At 56.2% G+C, this 21,021-nt stretch overlaps 1 protein-coding gene across 1 annotated transcript; it reads left to right on the top strand.

The window, feature by feature from the left end:
• The first annotated feature begins 1,249 nt into the window (after positions 1-1,249).
• Positions 1,250-20,689, top strand: ADRA1D (adrenoceptor alpha 1D). The gene is made up of 2 exons (XM_043602825.1): positions 1,250-2,558; positions 19,994-20,689. The coding sequence occupies exons 1-2, from the start codon at positions 1,433-1,435 to the stop codon at positions 20,596-20,598; spliced, it is 1,731 nt and encodes a 576-aa protein (XP_043458760.1). The 5' UTR covers positions 1,250-1,432; the 3' UTR covers positions 20,599-20,689.
• The last annotated feature ends 332 nt before the right edge of the window (positions 20,690-21,021 follow it).

Below are 21,021 nucleotides of genomic sequence, written 5' to 3'. Positions count from 1 at the left end.
CTGCCCTCAGCCCTCCCTGTCCAAATCTTGCCCTGCCAAGCCTCACTCAGCCAACAAACCCAGGCACCGTTCTCAGGCTTCAATGCATATTAACTTATCCAGTGTTCACATCATTAAATAGACACTAACTTCTCTTATCCTCATTTTAGAGATGAAGAACTGAGACACAAAGAAGTCAAAGAGCTCATATGGGACACAGCCCAGATTTGGAGTCAGACAGTCTGCCCACCCACCCCTCCCACCCCCACTCTTTAACCATCGGGCCAAGTGCCCTTTCCCACCCTCCTGCACTTAAAACCCTCCCTCCCCAGAAGAAGTCCACTTATTTAGTGTAGCAAAGAAGTTTTATTACAACTTCTGATAGGAAGCAAAGTAACAATGCAGAAGTTGGTATATGCGAACCGATGTGTGGTGGGCAGGGTCCGAGGGCCTTAACCATATAGTCTTTTGTTCCTTTTCCCATCACAGGCCAGCACTGGCATCTGATCCCTCCCGGTCTCTCTCCACTCCACGGCACTGGATGGAGGTGTTTGAGACCCTCGCCCGGCCGGCGGCTTGAAAGGAGTAAGGAGGTGCGGCAGATCCATCCAGGCAATCCCAGGAGGCGACCCGCCGCGATACTGCGCGGTACAGTCCGCAGTCCGCAGATCCCGGGCGCTTGCTGCTCTCTGGCGGCCAGAGCCGGGAGCCCGAGAGCCCGGGGACCCGGGAACCGCGCCGTCTCCGCTCCGCGCGCCCAAGGGCACCAGCGAGTGACCGAGAGACAGGGGAAACGCGGGAGGAAAGGGGACGCAGCGGAGGGGCAAAGGGGAGGAGGTCCGCCAGAGGCGCGGAAAGGGGCGCGGGAAGGGGCGCGGGAAGGGGTGCGGAGCTGACCGCCAGAAGAGAGGGCGGGCGGGGGCACCCGTGGCGACCTGCTGCCTCGGGGCCGGAGCGGGCGTCAGCGCCGCGGCCCCTCCGGACCCCAGAACTGCCGCTAGCCCGGCGCGCACTGCCCCTTCTCCCGGCGAGTAGGGCGCCCCCTCCCTCGGCGCCGACCGCCCCCTCCTCCTTCCCGGCGCTGCCCCTCCTCCGTCCCGCCCCCCGCGCCCGGTGGAAAGCTAGCGCCGCAGTGGCTTTGCCTGCACTGCCCGGCCCCTGAGCCGCCGCTCTGCCCGCTCGCCTGGGCACGCTCAGAGAGCGGCGCGCGTCCCCGGCCCCCGGCTCTTCGCTCCGACTCCGCGACACCAGCCTCGGGAGCCCCGGCCGCCGCGCCGCCGGCCCCGCTCCGCTGGCGGACAGCCGCGCTCCGCGTTACAGCAACTCGGGCAGGACCCCGACGGGACCCGCGCGCCAGGCTGCCGCCCGAGCCCCGCGGCTATGCCCGGGGCCCCTCGCCTGTCCGGCCGCTCGTCCTGCGCCCGGGCCCGGCCCCCGACGGCCGCGCGTTGAGATGACTTTCCGCGACCTCCTGAGCGTCAGTTTCGAGGGACCCCGCCCTGACAGCAGCGCCGGGGGCTCCGGCGCGGGCGGCGGCGGGGGCGGCGCGGGCGGCGCGGCCGCCTCGGAGGGCCCGGCAGTGGGCGGCGTGCCGGGAGCCGCCGGCGGCGGCGGCGGCGGCGTGGTGGGCGCGGGCAGCGGCGAGGACAACCGGAGCTCCGCTGGGGAGCCAGGGGGCGCGGGCGCGGGCGGCGAGGTGAACGGCACGGCTGCCGTCGGGGGGCTGGTGGTGAGCGCGCAGGGCGTGGGCGTGGGCGTCTTCCTGGCCGCCTTCATCCTCACGGCCGTGGCGGGCAACCTGCTGGTCATCCTCTCCGTGGCCTGCAACCGCCACCTGCAGACGGTCACCAACTATTTTATTGTGAACCTGGCCGTGGCCGACCTGCTGCTGAGCGCCACGGTGCTGCCCTTTTCGGCCACCATGGAGGTTCTGGGCTTCTGGGCCTTCGGCCGGGCCTTCTGCGACGTGTGGGCCGCCGTGGACGTGCTGTGCTGCACGGCCTCTATCCTCAGCCTCTGCACCATCTCGGTGGACCGGTACGTGGGCGTGCGCCACTCGCTCAAGTACCCCGCGATCATGACTGAGCGCAAGGCGGCCGCCATCCTGGCACTGCTCTGGGCCGTGGCCCTCGTGGTGTCCGTGGGGCCGCTGCTGGGCTGGAAGGAGCCGGTGCCCCCTGACGAGCGCTTCTGCGGCATCACCGAGGAGGCAGGCTACGCCGTCTTCTCCTCGGTGTGCTCCTTCTACCTGCCCATGGCCGTCATCGTGGTCATGTACTGCCGCGTGTATGTGGTAGCTCGAAGCACCACGCGGAGCCTCGAGGCGGGCGTCAAGCGAGAGCGCGGCAAGGCCTCCGAGGTGGTGCTGCGCATCCACTGTCGCGGCGCCAGCACCGGCGCGGGCGCCGGCGCCGACGGGGCGCACGGGACGCGCAGCGCCAAGGGCCACACCTTCCGCAGCTCTCTGTCCGTGCGCCTGCTCAAGTTCTCCCGCGAGAAGAAGGCGGCCAAGACGCTGGCCATCGTCGTGGGCGTCTTCGTGCTCTGCTGGTTCCCCTTCTTCTTCGTCCTGCCGCTTGGTGAGTGACCCCTCTCCAGCCCCTTCCCTTCCGCCTTGAGCCTGTGGCCGTGCCTTCCCTGCACCCAGACTTGGATGGCCTTCCCGGGTGGAGGGTGCCTCTCCACCTGAGCATGGAAGGTTGACTCAGTAATCCTCCTGGACTCTTAGGCGGGTGCACTTGGTGGGCGACAAACGAGAGGCATTTCGTGCCTGCAGGATTCATTTTCCAGGCTTCTGACTTCTGTCCTCCCTCTGAATTGCCGTTCCCAGCCGAACCCCCTAAATATAAGAGGTCGGTGGAATCTGTGCGGGCACATGCCCTTAGCATGTGGTCAGCGGTGTACATGTTCCTCTACATACCCGCCCTCCCAGCACACAGCCAGATGTAAATGCCAGCCCCCCTGCCCCCCCCCCCCGAGGTGGGTGCACTGTGGGTGGGCCTACTTTCATTCAAGGCCAACATGCATGTACATTAGCAGGTACTGGAAGCCACCTGCTTTTTCCCACACTCACTCCGTGTCTGTGAAAGCCTTGGGCTCTCACTTCTGAAATCTCCTCTTGGCGGGGGGGGGGGCGCCTGTGTGCCATGAGAAGGAAAGGGAGAGGGGCAAATTATCAAATGGGAAGTTAATACCGTTCATGGTTGTTTCTGACATTTACGGAGTCTTTTTTCTGAGAACTTTCTTATCTCTTTCGGCAGGCCCCCTGCCGTCCTGGGAGGTGGGCGGCTGTTCTCAGGGGCTTAGTTCCACCCCTGAAAGCCCCTCCTAGAGGGCCTTGGGCTGGGTCAGCACAGGGAGCAGAAGGGGAGCAGCATCTCTGGGGACGCATTTGCCCTGAGTCATTTTGCCCATGTCTGCAAGCTCAGTTTGGGGCCTCCCGAGCTGCCTTTCCCAGGCCTCGCTCCCTCCACATTGTGCGGCTGAGTCAGGAAGGGGACAAGGGCTTCCCTCCTGCTCCCCTGCAGGCCCTCTCCACGCAGCAGCAGCCGGAGTGAACTTTATGCATTATAGATTAGCGTGTCGCTCTCTACTAAAACCCCTCAATGCTTTCCACACTGCCCTGGAAACAAAATCCAAACTCTCCACCATGGCCTGTGAGGGTGACCTTCAAATTTATTATTGTCCAAACCAAAATGAGACATTATGAATATTTATACTGGGATCACAGGCACAAACCAGGACAGCGGGGGCAGACCCGGACACAGGGTCCCCCTCCTGGAAGGAGGGCCTCGAGTGATGGCCTCATGGCTTTGCCGCCCTGCCGCTTCCTCACTGCGCGCTCTGGCTCCCCTGACCCTCTTCCAGTTCCTTGCCCACACCGAGCTCATGCCCTTGCATTTGCTCTTCCCTCTGTCTAGCCTGCCTCCCCCCACCCCCATCCCCGGCTAACCTGAGGTCTCCGTTTCAATGTCCCCTCTTCAGAGAGGCCTTCCCAGACATCTCAGTCTCAGCGTGTCCTTCTCTGTATTTTTCTCCCTGGGGGGACAAGTTTCTGTTCCCTCACATCTGCGTGTTGCTTGGCTGGTGCCTGACCTCCCCGCACTGGCCAGAAGCTCTTCAAGTCCAAGGCTGTGTGGTCACCAAATCCACAGTGCCTGGCATGTAAGGAGCAACGTAGCACAGCAGCAAGCCCCGCGGGCTCCGGCTCCAGATAGCCTGGGTTCAAGTCCCAGCTCTGCCCCTGACTCGCTGTGTAACTTCGGGCAAATCCCCGAACCTCTCTGTGCCTCTGTTTCCGCATCTGCAAATTCGGGACGGTGGTGATGGTAGCAGTGCCCACTTGCAGGGCCACGGCAGGAGTTCAGTGAGTTATTACGTGTGCATACAAACGTCACATGTCGTGAGTGCCATGTAAGCCATTGCTATCGTAGTAGCTGCTTGCTGAATATATCAGCTGCTCGCTGAATAAATCACTGACTTGGAAATCAGCCAGCCAGAGGCTGCGGTGGGGGTAGAGGGAGGCAGGGACACTGAGCCACACACTTGGAGGGTTGAGCAGGCAGGCAGGAGAAAGCCAGTGCGCCCCCCCCCTTTAGAAACCTGCCCAGGATTTAGAACGTTCTGCCCCCCCGACCAGACTCGCCACCCAGGCTCCTTTCTCCTCCCAAACAACCCCCGCCATGTCCCTGCCCAGCTGTGCCCCGTCCCGGGTGCCTTCATTCCCCTCTGCCGTTCGCTTCACACTGGCCCCCTGTAGGGAATGATCAAGCTATGTACAGAATTATGTTCTTTTATTATTTGGGGTTACAGAATGATGAACAGATAAGGAGAAGATAATATACCAAGTGCCCCTGTACCCATAATCACCCGTATTGAACAGATGTTAACATTTTGCCATATTTGCCTCAGATCCTTTTCTTTCTCTTTTCGAAGAAATAGAGCCCGGCCTCAAGTAAGTCCCCTCCCGCTGTCCCTTCTTCCTTTTCTCCCTCCCTCCCGAGAAGTGAATGTGGAGTCTGTCACCCCCATTCGTCTGTTTATACTCTTACCGCTGACATCCCCATCCCTAGTAACGCACAGTGTGACTTTAGGATGTATACAAATGGCATCAGGCCGTGCACATCATTCTTGAGTTTGCCTTTTCATTATGTTGGTGAGATTTATGCACGCTGGTTCATTTTAGCAGCAGTATCGTATTCCGTGCGAGGGTGTTCCGTGGGGTGTTGATGGAGGCTTCTGCCGGACGTTGGAGTTTTCACGTTTTTCACTGTTAACGGTCAACAAAGGGCTACTGGGTTTGTTTGTTTTTTGGTTTTTGTGGGTTTTGGTTTTTTTTTTTTTTTTGACATTTAGAGCACGTGTGCTGCTTTTCCATGGCCTTTGGCTCTTTTTCAATCCTTCCATCTCTGCTGCTCCTCACGCTTGGTGTGGGACCCCCAGCGTGTCCTTGTCTCCTCCCTCTTGCCAGTCTGTGCTGTGCCCAGCCTCCTGAGCCCCAGGGAAGAGCCCAGAGCCCTGGTGGAGCCAAATTGCGTGGAATCTGGCACTAAGGAGCACGCAGGACAGAGGCCAAGCAGGGAACCAGAATGTTCTGATCCGCCGTGGTGTGGCTTGGAGGGTGGGGCAGGGCCCCAGAGAGAAGGGGGAGCAGAGCCTGTAGTCGGGGCAGGAGTGGCCTGAGGGCTACGCAGAAAGGAGAAGGGGCCAGGAGGTCCTGACACCCCCAGCACTGGGCCCAGGCCTGGGAGGAAGGAGGTTTCTTTGAAGGAACAGGGAAAATTCTGAGCAACAACTTTTGGGGGGAATGTGGGATCCAAGGGGATGGTATATCTTGGTATGAAAGTACCAATATATGGCTGGGGCGGGGGATGCTGGGAACTTAGATAAAGGGGACCAAGAATGGAGGTGGTTGCCAAAGCACGAGCATGGGGTACAGTCTCGCAGAAAGACGATGGAGGGACAAAGAGAAGAGAGGGGCTGGGGACAGAGCTTCGGGGAGCACCCACTTTGAAGGAACCAGAAAGCGGCAGAGAAGGAGAGCACCAGGAGGACAGGCATCTCCCTCCTCCCAGGCCCCGGTCTCCATGCCGGGTGTGACCAGCACCAGAGTTGGAAGGATTGAGAAAGAACAGCGTGTGCCAGCTCGGGCTATAGACTGTGGCACCTAGTAGGGCCACAACCCAGGGGTTGTCAAACAGACCCAGGGTGCCCCTCACCCACTCCTCTGCACACAAAGCTGAGTGGAAGCAGGAGACACAGCCACAGCGGCGACACAGCCGGTGAGCAACCCCGACATCCCAGAGACCATTGAGACCCTTAGGAAGGGATCCCAGGGTCCCAGAGGGTCATTGGTCCTGGGGCCATGGGACTGCCATCTATAAACCTGAAATGCTGTGGGTCAGGTCAGCGTGACAGCTGAGAGAGACACAAACCCGTTGTCCTGAACCACGGAGCCTCTGGGGGCCCAAGACATTGGCTAGAAAAGACTGAGTGAGATGCAGACACCGCACCTGAAATCCTGAGGGGCCAGGAGAGGGATCGCCCACACCTCCACTGTCCCCTTTCCCCATAAGCAGCAGCAGCAGCAGGGCACGTGACAGGCAGGCAGAGGGTCAGCTCAAAGAACCTGATGTTCTTTCTATCACGTGTCTGACCCCAAGATGCCAGACACAAGGCCAGGAAGGGCGGCATTGGCTCCTTCTGGGGCACCCCGGGAGCTGTGTATGGACACAAGAAGCGTCGCTCACCCTCATGGGAGGGTGCCCACCTGCCTGGCATTCCCTGCTGATGCCCGGTTGAGCCATCCCGTGCACCAGAGTGCCCCTGCATCCTGGTTTGCCTAGGACCAGTCCTGGTTATTTATGCCTGTGGACGGGCATGATTCCTAGTGACGCTCCCCTTTCAGTCTCAAAGGTGTTCCAGTCTGAACAACAGAATATACGGTCACCAGTTCTTGGGGCCTGTGGAGGAGGGGATCTTGGAAGCCCTGTCCCTTTCAGATATGTCCCCCCTCCCCTCACCCCAGCGAGCTGGCGCGGAACTTAGAAAATCACAAGACATTGTGTAAAGGCCCCTCCTGACATCTAGAGGAACCCAAACTTACGGAATACGTTTGGAGAGGGGCAGCAAGTTTGTACCCGCCGCCTGAAGACTTCCACTGAGGACGCCCAGAGAAAGGGGGCATGGTGCAGGGTGGGGCCGGCCGGAAGTACACCTGATTAAAGCCTCTGGCCCAGGGCACTTAGTGCAGGAGTCCTCTCACCCCCCAGAGGTATGGGCCAGTGTTTGGGGGTAGAAATCCCTGTGGGCAAGAGGGGAGCAAAGGAACTGGGGGGACCTTGCCCTGGCAAGCCCCCATCTGCAGAAGAACTCCCCCCTGGGACCTACACACACACACACACACACACACACTCATGACAGCCCCACCCTAGCAACCACAGGCAGACCCCCATCCTGCACTTGGAGCTCCCTTTGGTTGGGCAGGTCACCAAGCCTCACTGGCCTCTGAATTGGCCTCAGAATGTGCTCAGTCACGCAAAGCAGCCTCAGAGGCTCAAAGCACACAGTCCCCTTTCAAATACAGGGCGTACAAGCTGTCTGGAGGCTCAGATACCAGAAGTCCCAGGACAGTCCAGCCACAGTCCCAGAACCCCACCTCCAGCCATCTGTGAGCCATACCTGGGCCTCCCTCCCACACTGTCAGTCTCAGCCCTGTGATATCACTGCCCACCCCCGACCACCCCTAGATTTAGTTAGGTACTCCTTCATGCTCCCCTAACACTCCGCACATGTTTTGATCACAGTGCATTGCAATGGCCAATATTCTTACACATATCGCAAAGCACGAGGGCAGAGGAAACTATACATGTGTAGATACAGAAGCGTGAAGGTATTTGTGGGGTGCCCCGTGGCTTGGGAGACGTGGAATGGAGAGCCCATAAGAAGAGGGGTCACAAGATGAGACAGGAGGCCATCAACAGGAGAAAAGGGAGATAAATTGTGGTGTTTTCATTGGCTGCACTACCATACAGCGAGGAAAAATAACAACCGTGTTGCCTGCAGTTAAGGTGGATGAATTTCACGGACGCTGTGTTGGGCAACATAAGCCAGATCTGAAGTTAAAAGCATGCATACTAGATGATTGTATGTGTATGAAGTTCAAAAGCGGGCAACACTCATTGATGAGAAAAATCAGAATAGTGGGTATGTGTAGTAGGTGGTATTGACTGGAAGAGAGAGCAAAGAAACTCACAATATGCTAACTAATTTGGATGTAAATTTTAAAAAATAAAAAAAAAAAAAAGAAGTCTTCTGAAGGACCGAGAATGTTCTAGATCTTGGTCTGGGCAGTGATTACATCGGGGTGTGCACATCACATAGTCATCAAGCTATATTCTTGCAACGCATGTGCTTTCTAACTTGACTGTCATCATCTTGTGGCTTAATTAGAAAGAGAGAAGACAGGACGAGGCAGAAGAAAGGCTTGAGCCATGCTGAGGAATTGGTGTCCAGACTGGAAAGCACACATTGGCAGCCAGCTATGGAGGGTAGCATGTGCATGTGCATCTGAGAGTGTGGAAGGACTCATCTCCCCAAGTTCCCCGAGGTCGTGCAGGGACCTACAATCACAGGGGGGAGCGGTGGGGGATGCTTTGCTGCAGGTCCTAAGTAGTGGCATCACTGTTCCCTGGCCCAAAAGCCTGAAGAAAGGGCTGGCAAGCCATCCCCTCTCCGTGCCTTTGCGGAACCTGGCACATAGTAGGTGCTCAGTTAATGTGCACAGAGGGAGGGAGGGGTAGAACCCACATCCTCCCTCTCTTCACATCCTCCCAGGACAAGAGTCTGAGTGGCAAAGCACAGCACTCTTTTTTGTTTGTTTTGTTTTATTAGGATAAGAACACTTAACACAAGACCTACCCTGTTAACGCATTTTGAAGTGTATGATACAATATTGCTAACTGTAGACATGGTGTTGCACAGTAGATGCCCAGAATTTATTCTTCTTAAGTGAACGTTATACCTGTTGATTGACAACTCCCTTCCACCTCCACCAGCCCCTGGCACCCACCATTCCACTCCTTGATTCCCATGACCCAGCTTCAACATCGTCAACCCAGGGCCAGTCTTGGTTCATCCCAAACCCCACCCACTGCCCCACCACTGAGGATTCTTTTTAAAGAACATCCAGACATCATATCAGTTCATCTGTAAATTCTTCAATATATATTTCTAGAATGCAAGAACTTTTTGAAAAATAGCCACAATCCATTGTAATGCAAAAAAATGATTGTTTAATATCAAATACTGTCTACTTAGTGTTCAGATGTAGCCAGTTGCCTCATAAATTTGTGGTTTGTTTGAATCAGGATCCAAATAGGGTACATGTTGCAGGTGGTTGATTTGCCTGCTAGGTCTCTTAAATTGTAAGATTCTCCTCTCCCCACCTTTTCCTTGCAATTTATTTGGTGAGGAAACCAGATCATTTGTCCTAAAGAGTTGCCCACAGTCTGGAGTTTGCATCCGCATGGTGCCATTTAATGTGTCCCTCTGTTCCCTGCATTTCCTATAAACTGGCTTGATCAGATTCCGGTTCAGGGCTTTGGCCAAGAATTCTATTTGGCGCCGTTAAGATTGGTCAGAGGCTCAGATGCCTGATAAGATGTTTCAGGCTCAGCTTGTACTTTCCCCCCCCCCCCCAGAACCTGGGAGCCACCATTTCTCTGAAGAACCTTAGTTTCTCTTAGTAGTAAATGATCGTTTAAAGACCGCAGTCTGAGCTCTCAGCTGTTCCGTGATATTGAGTTAGTCCCTGATTCAGCAGATAGAGCTAGGAAGTACTAAGAATGGATGCATGAATGAATTTATGAATGAGAGAGAGAGAGGAAGAGAGAGAGGGAGACAGAGGAAGAGAGAGGGAGGGAGGAAGAGGGAGGGAGGGAAGAAGGAAAGAAGGAGGGAGGGAGGGAGGGAGGGAAGGAAGGAAAGAAGCAAGAAAGGAAGAAAAGGAAGGAAGGAGGAGGGGAGAAGGAAGGAAGGAAGGAAGGAAGACCACTGACAGGGTATACCTAGGAACTGCTCCTCTGCCCACATCCCTGCTGCTACAGAAGGGTGTCCCAAGGCCAGACAAGTAGTTCCCTGCCAGCCCCACAGAGTTCATGGATCCTGAGGCAAGCATGGGGGGCATAGGACTTCTGATCTATTCCTGGTCCGTCTCAAGCCAGGGGACCTACCAGTTACCTCTCACCATGGAAAACTGGCAAGGCAAGTTATCCGAGAGAATTGGCTTGGCACAGCTGGCCCCACAGTGCCCTCAAATCACCCCTCTGTGTTCTCACAATTCATCTGAGAACGGGCCCCTATCCAGGTCTCCTCTTCCCAACAGCCTTGCATGATTGTGCCCACTTCAAAATGGCCTTATCTCATACCACTCTCCCCTTCCCCTTCTCTGTTCCAGTGATCCTAACTTCTGTGTTGGCCTCTAGCGTCTCAGGTTCCCTGCTGCCTCAGGGCCTTTGCACATTCCCTTTCCACTGTCTGGAATTCCTTCGTCAGATGGATGCATGGCTCACTGCCTCACAAGGTCTTCAGGTCTCAGCTCAAGTGTGCTTTATTAGGCTTGTCTGACCCTTTAGAGTATAGCAAAGAGGTCTGCTGGTGGCAGAGGTCCCAGCCTCTCTTGACAAAGGAGCTATTGAAAGCCACTGAGTGAGACGTTGAGAGAAGTGGCAGAGAGAAAGCAAGTCTAGGGCTGGGAATTCCTTCTCTCCTAGCCCTGCTGGCAAGAAGATGCCTGAATATCTAAATGAATGTGGTATTTTTTTTAATGTTTATTTATTTCACAGAGAGAGAACAGGGGAGGGGCAGAGAGAGAGGAAGACAGAGAATCCCAAGCAGGCTCCACACCATCAATGCAGAGCCCAATGCAGGGCTCAAACTCACGAACCCACGAGATGGCGACCTGAGCTGAAATCAAGAGTCAGAGGCTTTACTGACTGAGCCACCCAGGCACCCCTGAATGTGGTATTTTTAACCCCGCTCTATCTCTCTGGCCAGAGAGAATGGCTGCCTGGGGAAGGAAAAGTGACTCGTGATGGAGGGGGTGGGAGAGGGGGCAGGCTGGGGTGCAGCCTGATATTTCATGGTCGGCTGCAAGTTATGAGCAAGGCTGGCTGTGAATTCTGACATTCTGCCAAGAACAAGTTTCCTTCTGGTGATGCCAGAAGAGTGCTGTTAATCACACAGTCCGCCCCATGGCTTCAGAGCGGTCACTCCTCAGCGAGGCTTGGCCAGATCGGTCCAGCTGCAGGCCTAGCCGGCTCCTCAGTAGCATCTCCTACACCTGGACGTCACCGGTCCTTAGGAGAGGGGACTGGCTTGTGGTCATCAAGGCCCCAAACACAAACCTCACAGGCTGTGTCAGTGTCCCCAACCACGTGTGGGCCAGGCCGGCCCAGCCAACATACCATAGGATAAACTTACCTGCCGACAAAGGAGAGGCCCTGCCTTTTATGACTGGTGGACGTCCAGCCCTCCCTGGACGTTAGGTTAGGCTCCTGACAGAGGCGCCCCAGTATAGGGAATGGGGAAGGCCAGGTGGGAGCAAGCCTGATGGACGCTCACGTGAGAGCAAGGTCAAGGAGAAGAGAGAAGCAAGCAGGAGTTGTTTGTGGTCTGCGTCATCTCCCACCTGCGTTCTTCCTCTCCTCACAGGCGTTCTTCCTCTCCTCAGCCCCTGCTCTGGGTCAGGCACCTGTGTTCGCGGCCAGGCTGGAAACAGCCATCAATCTCATTCCTGCCTTCGAGAAACCGGGAGCCTAGAAGGGTAGACAGAGCAGTAACAAATTTTACTAAAATGCAGGCTTGCATGAAAGGGCACCCAGGCTTGGTGGGGAGAACATCTGACCTGAGGCCAGAGGACGGGGTGGGAGGAAACAGTTGGGGCCAAGCAGAAAGGCAGAAGGAGGCCAGCCCCTGTGGGAAGTCCTGCCTGCAACTTCAGCCTTCGGCTTGGGGGCAGATTTGGAGGGAAGCAAGCTGTAGACAGCACCGTGCCGTAAAAAGCCTCGAATGCAACACCAGAAAGCCTGGGCTTGGTCCTCAGAGCCACCGGAAGCCACTCATGCTTTTCAGAGGGATAAGGAGAGAAACCCGTTTTAGAAAAGGCCTCCAGCAGCTATGTGCCGAGTGGAGAGGCCAGAGGACCCCAGGGGCACTCCCAGCCATGCAAACAAAATGAGATGCCAGACTAAGCAAAGGCTTCAGGAACGAGGTGAAGGGAGGGTGACCCCCTCCAGAGAGAAACTCAAATGTCCCGGGCGTGATGGCCAGTTGGACACGTAAGGTAGAGAAGAGGGACTCCTTCGGCAAACTCAGCAAGTGTTCAGCACCTACTGTGTGTTCGGGGTGCTCAGGAGATCTCTGGGGCCACGGGAGTGCCGTGCCAAGCAAAACAGGCACGAGTCCTGCCCTGTGGACTTTGCTGCAGAGAGAGATGATGGACAAAATGAAAAATAAATAGCACGGGAGACGGCAGGAAGTGCCAGGGGGCAGCAACGGTGCCAGCTGAGGGGGGTGGGGGGTCGCGGGCGGGAAGACCATGCAATTTTCTGTGGGAAGACAGGGAGATGTCACCACGAAAGTTAGGGCATGAGCCCTGTGGGGATCTGGGGGAAGAAGATTCTAAGGAAAAGCAAGTGCAAAGGCCCAGGGTGGGAGCGTGTCTGGCATGTCCAAGAAGCAACATGGAGGGCAGTGTGGCTGGAACAGTTGGGGGGCAAGTAGGAAGAGGGGACAGCAGAGAGGTTGGGGGCCACATGTTGAGCTGTGTAGGTCATGGGGTCTTAACAGAGAGGGGGAAGGGCAGCTTTTAGAGAGTCTGGGAGGCCAAGGAGTGATATGATCCATTTATATGTTTAAAGAGTCGCTCTACGGTCGCCTGGGTGGCTCAGTCGGTAAGGCATCTGACTCTTGGTTTCGGCGCCGGTCATGATCTCGCCGTTTGTGAGTTCGAGCCCCACATCGGGCTCTGTGCTGACAGCACGGAGCCTGCTTGGGATTCTCTGTCTCTCTCTCTCTCTCTGCCCCTCCCCCTCACATACATGTGCTCTCTCTCTCTCAAAATAAACATTTAAAAAAACAAAAAAATAATCACTCTAGCTGCTGGGTTGAGGATAGATTGCAGGGTATAAGGGTGCAAGCAAGAGACAGTGCGGAGGCTACTGAGTTACTCAAGGCAGGAGGTGATAGTGTCTTGTACAGGGTAGGAGGGCCCCTGGAGTAGGGTACTATTGAGTTCTGACCTCAGGCCCTTCCTCTCTGCCCTCGGTCACTCCATTCTATAGCCACCACTCTCGTCATTGTTCTTCAAACATGCCAGGGCCACCTCAGGGCCTTTGCACTCGCTGTTCTCTCTCCCTGCAATACTTTTTCCCCAGGTGTCCACAGGCCTCATTCAGCTCTTTACTCAAATGTCACATTCTCAGCAGGCCTTTCCTGGCCACCTTACCCAAAATTTATACCACCACCCCCAGCTACCCACAGACTCATGAACACACACCTCCCATCTTCCTTCCTTGCAGTACGTTTTCTCCTTAGCATATTTTATTACCTGATATGGTTGCATTTTCCTTGTTTATCCTATGCATTGCCGGCCTTGCCCAATGAAATGTAAGCTTCATGAGGTCAGGATAAGTGTGAAATGCCAGTAGACACCCAAGTAGAGAAGTCTGGGAGGCAGGTGGATCTTAGTCTGGAATCTGGGAGAGCCATCTGAGCCGGAAATAGAGCTGCGGGTATGATCAACCTAAAGTCAGTGTTTAAAACCACAAGCTGGGGGGGTGCCTGGGTGGCTCAGTCAGTTAAGTGTCGGACTTCGGCCTCAGGTCATGATCTCACAGTTCGTGAGTTCGAACCCCGCGTCCGGCTCTGTGCCGACCGCTCGGAGCCTAAGGCCTGCCTCATATTCTGTGTCTCCCTCTCCCTCTCTGCCCCTCCCCTGCTTGCACTCTATCTCAAAATAAATGAATATTTAAATAAGTAAGCGGGGATGAAATTGCCAGGAGAACGCAAAGGGAAGAGATTACAAAGACTCTTCTGAGAAGGACACTGCCTACATTTTGCAGCGGAGACGTGCGGAAGAAGCAGCAAAGGAAATTGACACCGAGTAGAAAGTCCAAGAGCGTGGTGCCCTGGGAGCCACGGCTGTGATGAGAGGAGTCAGGGATGGATGAGAGCGGCGTCTGCAGGTTGGGATCTGGGAGGAGCGGGGCTGTTGCAGCAAAGCAGTGAGGAGCAGGTGCGGAAGAGGCGTCGGCAGGTGTGGACAGAACGAATAGAGAGAATGACGTCATAGCCTGAGAACCAGCAGAGAGGGGGCAGCTGTGACAGGGGCATGCTTGCAGGGGACTGATGGATGGAGAGCACCATCAGCAGGGATGCTGACCTCGGGCAGGAGGAGAGACCCCTTTATTACGAAGGAGGAGGAGAGGTGAGGAAGGCTTGAGCAAGTGCCTGGCTTCTTTAGTTTCTGTTTTCTCTGTGAAACAGGAAGCGAGATCAGCTGCTCCAGAGGAGGCAAAGGCGGGGAAGTAAAGGCTCAGGGGGCTGGCGCAGGACTTCGGGAGAGCGGGCTGAGCGTGAGCGGCGAGGTCACTGGACGCCCCGGACAGAGCTGAGGGCGGGGACCCTAATGTATTCAGGGAGCCGGTGATTCACTCCAGAGTTAGGGTGATTCGCTCCAGAGTTAGGGTCTGGATGGATAAGTACAACCCAAATCCAGAAGGATGCGGACACGAGAAGACTGAGAAGGGGCATCTGAGGTGTGAGTGGATAGAAGTCTTGGCTAAGCAGGGATGATAGGAGAAACCCAAGAGGCTGGCAGAAGGTCAAAGTACGGAGAAGAAAGAGAGGATGAGGAGCTGCAGTCAGCAGTGGAAACCGGGTTTTAAGTGAAGAAGTGCTCAGGCTTATTTTTTAAAAGGACCTCCCAGCTGCTGTGTGCAGGACAAGGTGCGGGGCTTCTGGGGCTGGAGCAAGGGGCTCACTTAGAGGGGCACTTTGAGGAGCGCCTGCGTGGTTCAGTCCATTGAGCCTCTGATTCTTGGTTTCAGCTCAGGTCATGATCTCATGGTTTCGTGAGTTTGAGCCCCACATCAGCCTCAGCGCCGATAGCGTGAAACCTGCTTGGGATTCTCTCCCTCCCTCCCTCTCTGCCCCTCCCCGGCTCACGCTATCTCTGTCTCTCTCAAAAGTAAATAAATAAAACTTTTGTCAAAAAAACTATGGAAAGGCACTTTGGGTAGATGAGGATAGTCATTTGAGGGTGGCACCAAGTAGGGGGATTCCAGGACCAATGGTTGTTGGTGACAGATGGGATGCAGGGTGTGACAGAGAGAGGGCTTGGAATGTGTGGAGCACCTACGATGTGCCAAGCACACATGGAGAGCTTTCCAGTTTAAAGATAAGATAGACAGGGCCGCCTGGGTGGCTCAGTCCATTAGGCGTCCGACTTCGGCTCAGGTCATGAGCTCACAGTTGGTGAGTTCGAGCCCCACGTCCAGCTCTGTGCTGACAGCTCGGAGCCTGGAGCCTGCTTTGGATCTGTGTCTCCCTCGCTCTCCGTCCCTCCCCCCTCCGTGCTCTGTCTCTGTCTCTCTTTCTGTCTCTCTCAAAAATAAATAAGCATTGGGGGAAAAAAATAATAAGGGTAAGATAGGAAACCGACAGTAGCCTGCAGCTTACTTGGCCCTTAGAAGTGAGAAGATGTGCTATGGGGAGAGTACACCTAACCGCCAGGTTGGGAGGGGCAGCGCAAGGAGGGCTTCCAGGTGGAGGCACCTCTGGAGCTGGCACTAACAGGTGGAGGAAAGAGGAAGGGCAATCCAGGATGAGCAGAGGCCAGAGGGCGGCAAGAAGCGAGCGTGGCCGTTTAGCCGATGCAGGAGAAGACGGAAGTGAAGACTGCTGAAGAGAAGCGGGAGCCACAGGGGAAAGGAGAGACAGGGTGTGACGCTGGGCGCCGGGAGAGAGGGGTGGGAACTGAGGGAGGGTGTCCCACGAGGGCCTCTGTTTCTAATGACAGCTGCCAAGTTGAGCTAGCACACCTGGGCTCTCTGCCTGCAGGGAAGGTTGGGGACAGTGTGGGGAGTGGGAGAGGGAGCTAGCTTGGGGACAGAGAAGGGGGCTGCCGGGTACTGAGACACAGCGGCCTGGTCTCAGAGCCCCCTGTGCTCATTGAGGCTTTCCTGTAGCTGGGCTATGGGGCTGGCAGAGGCGTGCGCCGGGCCCCTGGAGAGGGACGAGAAGGCAAGACAGGTGAGGTTGGCCTGAAGTAGCCACAAGCCCGAAAGTCCAAGTGGCTAGGGACCAGCAAGCTGGGGGTGGCCCAAAAAGGGCTTGTCTGCCGATGTCCCCACAGCAGGCCGGCATTGCAGGGACAGTGCCCGTCAGCCAAAGGCCCATCCTCAGGGATCTCGGGGAAATTCCCCATTTCATCCATGCACACAAAGGGCCGGGAAGTGCCCACAGGCCCCTCCGACCCCAGAGATCTTTGCGAGAGGTTGGAGCCGGTGGGGGACGGGCAGGACAGCAGGGAGAGTGAGACTGGGTGCGGGGAGGCATGGAGGGCAGACAGCAGCACTCTGGGAAGAGCTGGGTGTGAGGCTCAGAACTGCCACTTGTGAGGGGAACAGAGGTGCTGCTGCCTGTGGAAGCTGGAGCCCAGGCACGGGCGTCTGTATTTTCCGGGCAAGATGTCTGTGCACAGTGGGCAGAGAGCACATGAAACGATTGTGCCAGATGCTGTTAGTGACCCACCCACCCCACCCCCTGGACCTTGAGGGGCGCATGGGCTGACTTCCACCCCAGGCCTGCTGGCATCTTTGCCCAGGGGCTTTCTCCACCCACCAAAATCCTCACCATCCACTCACACAGCAGGCAGGAAGTGTGGGAAATTAACACCCTTGGGAGTAGCCCAACCAGTGACTGATGGGAATGGGTGTATAGATACCCCACCTCCCTCACCCCACTGGTGGGATGTCTCTGAGGTCCCTGAACTTCACGGTCTCCCAGAGCTCCCAGTGGGATTGTGCCCCCCAGTTGCCCGCAGTTCGCACCTTGCACTTGAATCCTTGTCTCAGGATCGGCTTCTGGGAGAGCCCAAAGTAAGACAGAACCTCAGCAGGACACGGTAGGAAAATCTTGGGGCAGAAAGGCTGAGTGGTTCCCGGTTCTTTGTGTGTAAGGAATTCTCAGCCTGTAGCAAGCTTCTGCACAGGTTGCTTGAGCATAAATTAGAATAGTGTTTATAACACAGTCCGGGGCATAGTACAATACTCCATATCACCACCGATCTGAGTAAACACCACGCTGATAACCATGCTGTTTGGCCGGCTTCAGGCTCGCAGCTGAAAGCATAGTCCACTGATTTGTCATCCTGCGCTAAATATAAAAGAATTGTGGCCTGAGTCAGAGTTATTTTCAGCACTGTGTCTTACTTTGCAGCCATTGAGGGATGCTATTCAGAGAGCCACCTTCCTGGAGCCTGAGGTCAACCCTGGTGGCCCCCACATTCCGAGGACAACTGTCCAACTCCTCTCCCGGGGGAAACTATCTTCTCAACAAATGCTGACTGATTGCCCAGCCTCCCCCGAACCCACCAGGTCTCGGCTTCTGTTCCTGGCTCCTCTCCAGAGCTGGGAGCTGCGTCCCTTCCCGGGGCTGAGTTGTCCTCTCTCAAAAGCCACAGAATAGAGAGAGGGGAAATAAAGACACACCAGTGTTTTCATTAAGAGCCTGCTAAGTCCTGCCTCTGAGATGTATTAATCTTCACAAATCCCTTCCTAGGAAATATTCTTTTGATTTACTTATTTTGATTTTTTTTTAATGTTTATTTCTTTTTGAGACAGTGACAGAGCACGAACGGGGGCGGGGTAGAGAGAGGGAGACACAGAATCCAAAGCAGGCTCCAGGCTCCGAGCTGTCGGCACAGAGCCGGACGCGGGGCCCGAACTCACGGATCTCGAGACCTGAGCTGAAGTCGGACGCTGAACCGACTGAACTCCCCAGGCGCCCCGAGAAATATTCTTGTATTTCACAGAAAACGTGAGACTTGGATGGCCAAATAACTTGCTCAGGGCTGCGTGACCACAGTATGGGAGGCCTGTCCCTCGTGTTGCTGTGTGACCTTCCTCTTCTGCCACCACCACCGTGTCTCTTGGTACCAGGAATTCTCCCTATGGCGGGAGGTGGGTGCTGTGCAAGGGCTCCCGGGTCAGAGAAGGGGGCACGGTGCCTCTGCCCCCTCTGGAGGGGACCCTGCTCATTTTTCTTCGGGGGCAAAGAGAAGAGAGAGCGGGTCCCCTGACTTGTCAAGGACCCCTGCCCCTGGCCTGCTCAGCCTCACGGGCACCCACCCACAGCTTTTGCCTGGGATGCCATGCTCTCGCCACCTTCCCCCTCCCCCTGCTGCTGCTGAGGATGTGAGCATGAGATGGTGGCTTTTGCCTTCTGGGCCGTGCCCTCGCATTTCGTCAGGTGCCTTTTGAAGACGTGACTCTTTCAGGTCCGTGGTGGGGATGCCAGGGGAGAAGTTTGTGAGGAGGGTCTTTCTGACACAGCTCAGATCCTAGTGCACCTACTCCCTCCTGCCTGGCGCTCTGCTCCCGCAAAGCCATGCCCAGAGGCTTGCCTGACCACTTCCGCTGAGACAGCCCCCCTGACCTGCATTCCAATAGCCATGGGCATTGTGTTTATTGAGCCTTAATTCTAGGCTCTGTCTCTTGCCTGCTTGAAAATATCCATGACTCCCAACTACTCACAAATAAATACAGAGATTCCCAGCATTTTTTTAAAAAATTTTTTTATGTTTATTATTTTTGAGAGAGACAGAACACTAGCGGGGGAGAGGCAGAGAAACAGAGGGAGACACAGAATCTGAAGCAGGCTCCAGGCTCCGAGCTGTCAGCACAGAGCCCAGCGTGGGGATGGAACTCGTGAACCTCAAGATCATGACCTGAGCCAAAGCCGGATGTTTAACCGACTGAGCCACCCAGGCGCCCCTGAAATTTCCAGCATTTAAGGCTCTTCACCATCTGTCCCAAATGACATTTCCTCGGCGTATCCCATAGGACACTCCCAGGCCCCAAAGTTTTAATCCTCTTACCCACCTGTCCCCTCCACTCCTAACACCTGCTCCTCGTCCTGCCAGACTCCAGTCCATCCTGTGAGAACCCTGGCAGCCCCACCCCCACCCCACATGCTGAACACTGCCATCACCCCATCTTCATTCCCTTGATATTTTATGCACATAGCTACTGAGAGAACCTGGCCATGTTTGCTGTGAGCCCAGCGCAGTGCCTGATGTGGGGCAAGCCTTGGTCAACATTTAATTCAAAAGTTCTTACCCTTTTTGTGCGAGAGACTACCTGGGCATCTGGCAAGCTTGTGGAGCCCTTCTTAAGAGTTCTGCTTTCAAATGCATAAGCTAAAACACAGAGGATTGCAAATAAAACCGATTTCACTGAAAACATCAAGATATTTGTGAATGAAATCTGTGATCTAGTAAGTGATGTGCTTCTGGGTTAAGGCATTAAATAGCAGGGCTATCTGGTGGTGGGTTCTGATGATTGTCGTTTCCAAATAGGAGCATACACAACATTGCAAAGCATCTGCAGCAACTGAATGTGATAGGAAAATATCTGCGGGAGCTGTAATCTTAGGTGGAATCATGTGAAACTGCCAAGCCAGCACCAGTTTTGAGCGACAAGAACCGTGATTTCCTATGGTTGGGTCTCATTCTATTCGGGTTTATTGGCTACACTCATCATGGAGGGAAATGCTCCATATCAGGTAGAAGTGAATAAAATGGAAGATGATTTTTCCTCCTCCAAGTGCGTGGACCCTTCGAATTCTCTCAGGGACCCCTTGGGGGAGATACGTTGAGAGCCCCTGGTGGATGACCTTGCGCCTGAGGGCATCTAACAGGCGTGGGTCTCTGCCCCCTCCCTCCCCGCAGGCTCCCTGTTCCCGCAGCTGAAGCCCTCGGAGGGCGTCTTCAAGGTGATCTTCTGGCTCGGCTACTTCAACAGCTGCGTGAACCCGCTCATCTACCCCTGCTCCAGCCGCGAGTTCAAGCGCGCCTTCCTCCGCCTGCTGCGCTGCCAGTGCCGGCGTCGCCGGCGCCGCCGTCCCCTCTGGCGCGTCTACGGCCACCACTGGCGGGCCTCGACCGGCGGCCCGCACCCCGACTGCGCTCCCGGCCCGGGCGCCGCGCCTCCTGGAGCCCCGCTGGCCCTCACCGCACCCTCCGCCCCCGGCTCCCCGGGCACGCCCGAGATGCAGGCTCCTCCTGTCGCCGGTCGTCGCAAGTCGCCCTGCGCCTTCCGCGAGTGGAGGCTGCTCGGGCCGTTCCGGAGACCCACCACCCAGCTGCGCGCCAAGGTCTCCAGCCTGTCGCACAAGATCCGCGCCGGGAGCGCGCAGCGCGCAGAGGCCGCCAGCACCCTGCGCGCGGAGGTGGAGGCGGTGTCCCTGGGAGTCCCCCACGAAGTGGCCGAAGGCGCCACCTGCCAGGCCTACGAATTGGCCGATTACAGCAACCTCCGGGAGACTGATATTTAAGCACCCCGAGCTAGGCCGGGGAGCGTGCTGGGGGAGGAGGAAAGGGGCTGGGGGTGCGGTGAGGGGAGGGCAGGGAGGGAGGCTGGCTTTGTTCAAGAGGCCGGTGCGGCATCAGGGACCCGGACACTGATCAGGGCGGCTGCTCTCTGGCCTCCCTGAGGAACTGGGGCCGGGGTAAGGCCTTTGAAAGTTGACAAGTTTGGGCCCCCTCCTGACACAGGTGCCCGGAGCTCCTTCTTGAAGAGGAAGGGGCTTCGGGCTCCGTGGGGTCACTGGCTCCCAATCCCTGTTTGAGAAACACTGTCCCATCCCTGCTCTGAACCCTGGGTAGACAGCCTCAAGTATGGCCAGGCAGGCCTGCCTCTCCTGGGGAGGAAGGGGCACAGAGGCCCTGCTTGGCTCTCTCCAACGCCTCCCCTGGGG

Source organism: Prionailurus bengalensis, chromosome A3 (genome assembly GCF_016509475.1).
Source record: "Prionailurus bengalensis isolate Pbe53 chromosome A3, Fcat_Pben_1.1_paternal_pri, whole genome shotgun sequence".
NCBI lineage: Eukaryota > Metazoa > Chordata > Mammalia > Carnivora > Felidae > Prionailurus > Prionailurus bengalensis.
The sequence above is the reverse complement of the archived record's forward strand: the minus strand, read 5'-3'. Positions and strand labels throughout refer to the sequence as shown.

What these genes read in the sequence shown, in the direction of transcription:
- ADRA1D (XM_043602825.1), top strand. Translation starts at nt 1,433, where the DNA reads ATGACTTTCCGCGACCTCCTGAGCGTCAGTTTCGAGGGACCCCGCCCT. An exon ending in CTTCTTCGTCCTGCCGCTTG is followed by an intron (nt 2,559 to 19,993) that starts GTGAGTGACCCC and finishes CCCTCCCCGCAG; the next exon opens with GCTCCCTGTTCCCGCAGCTG.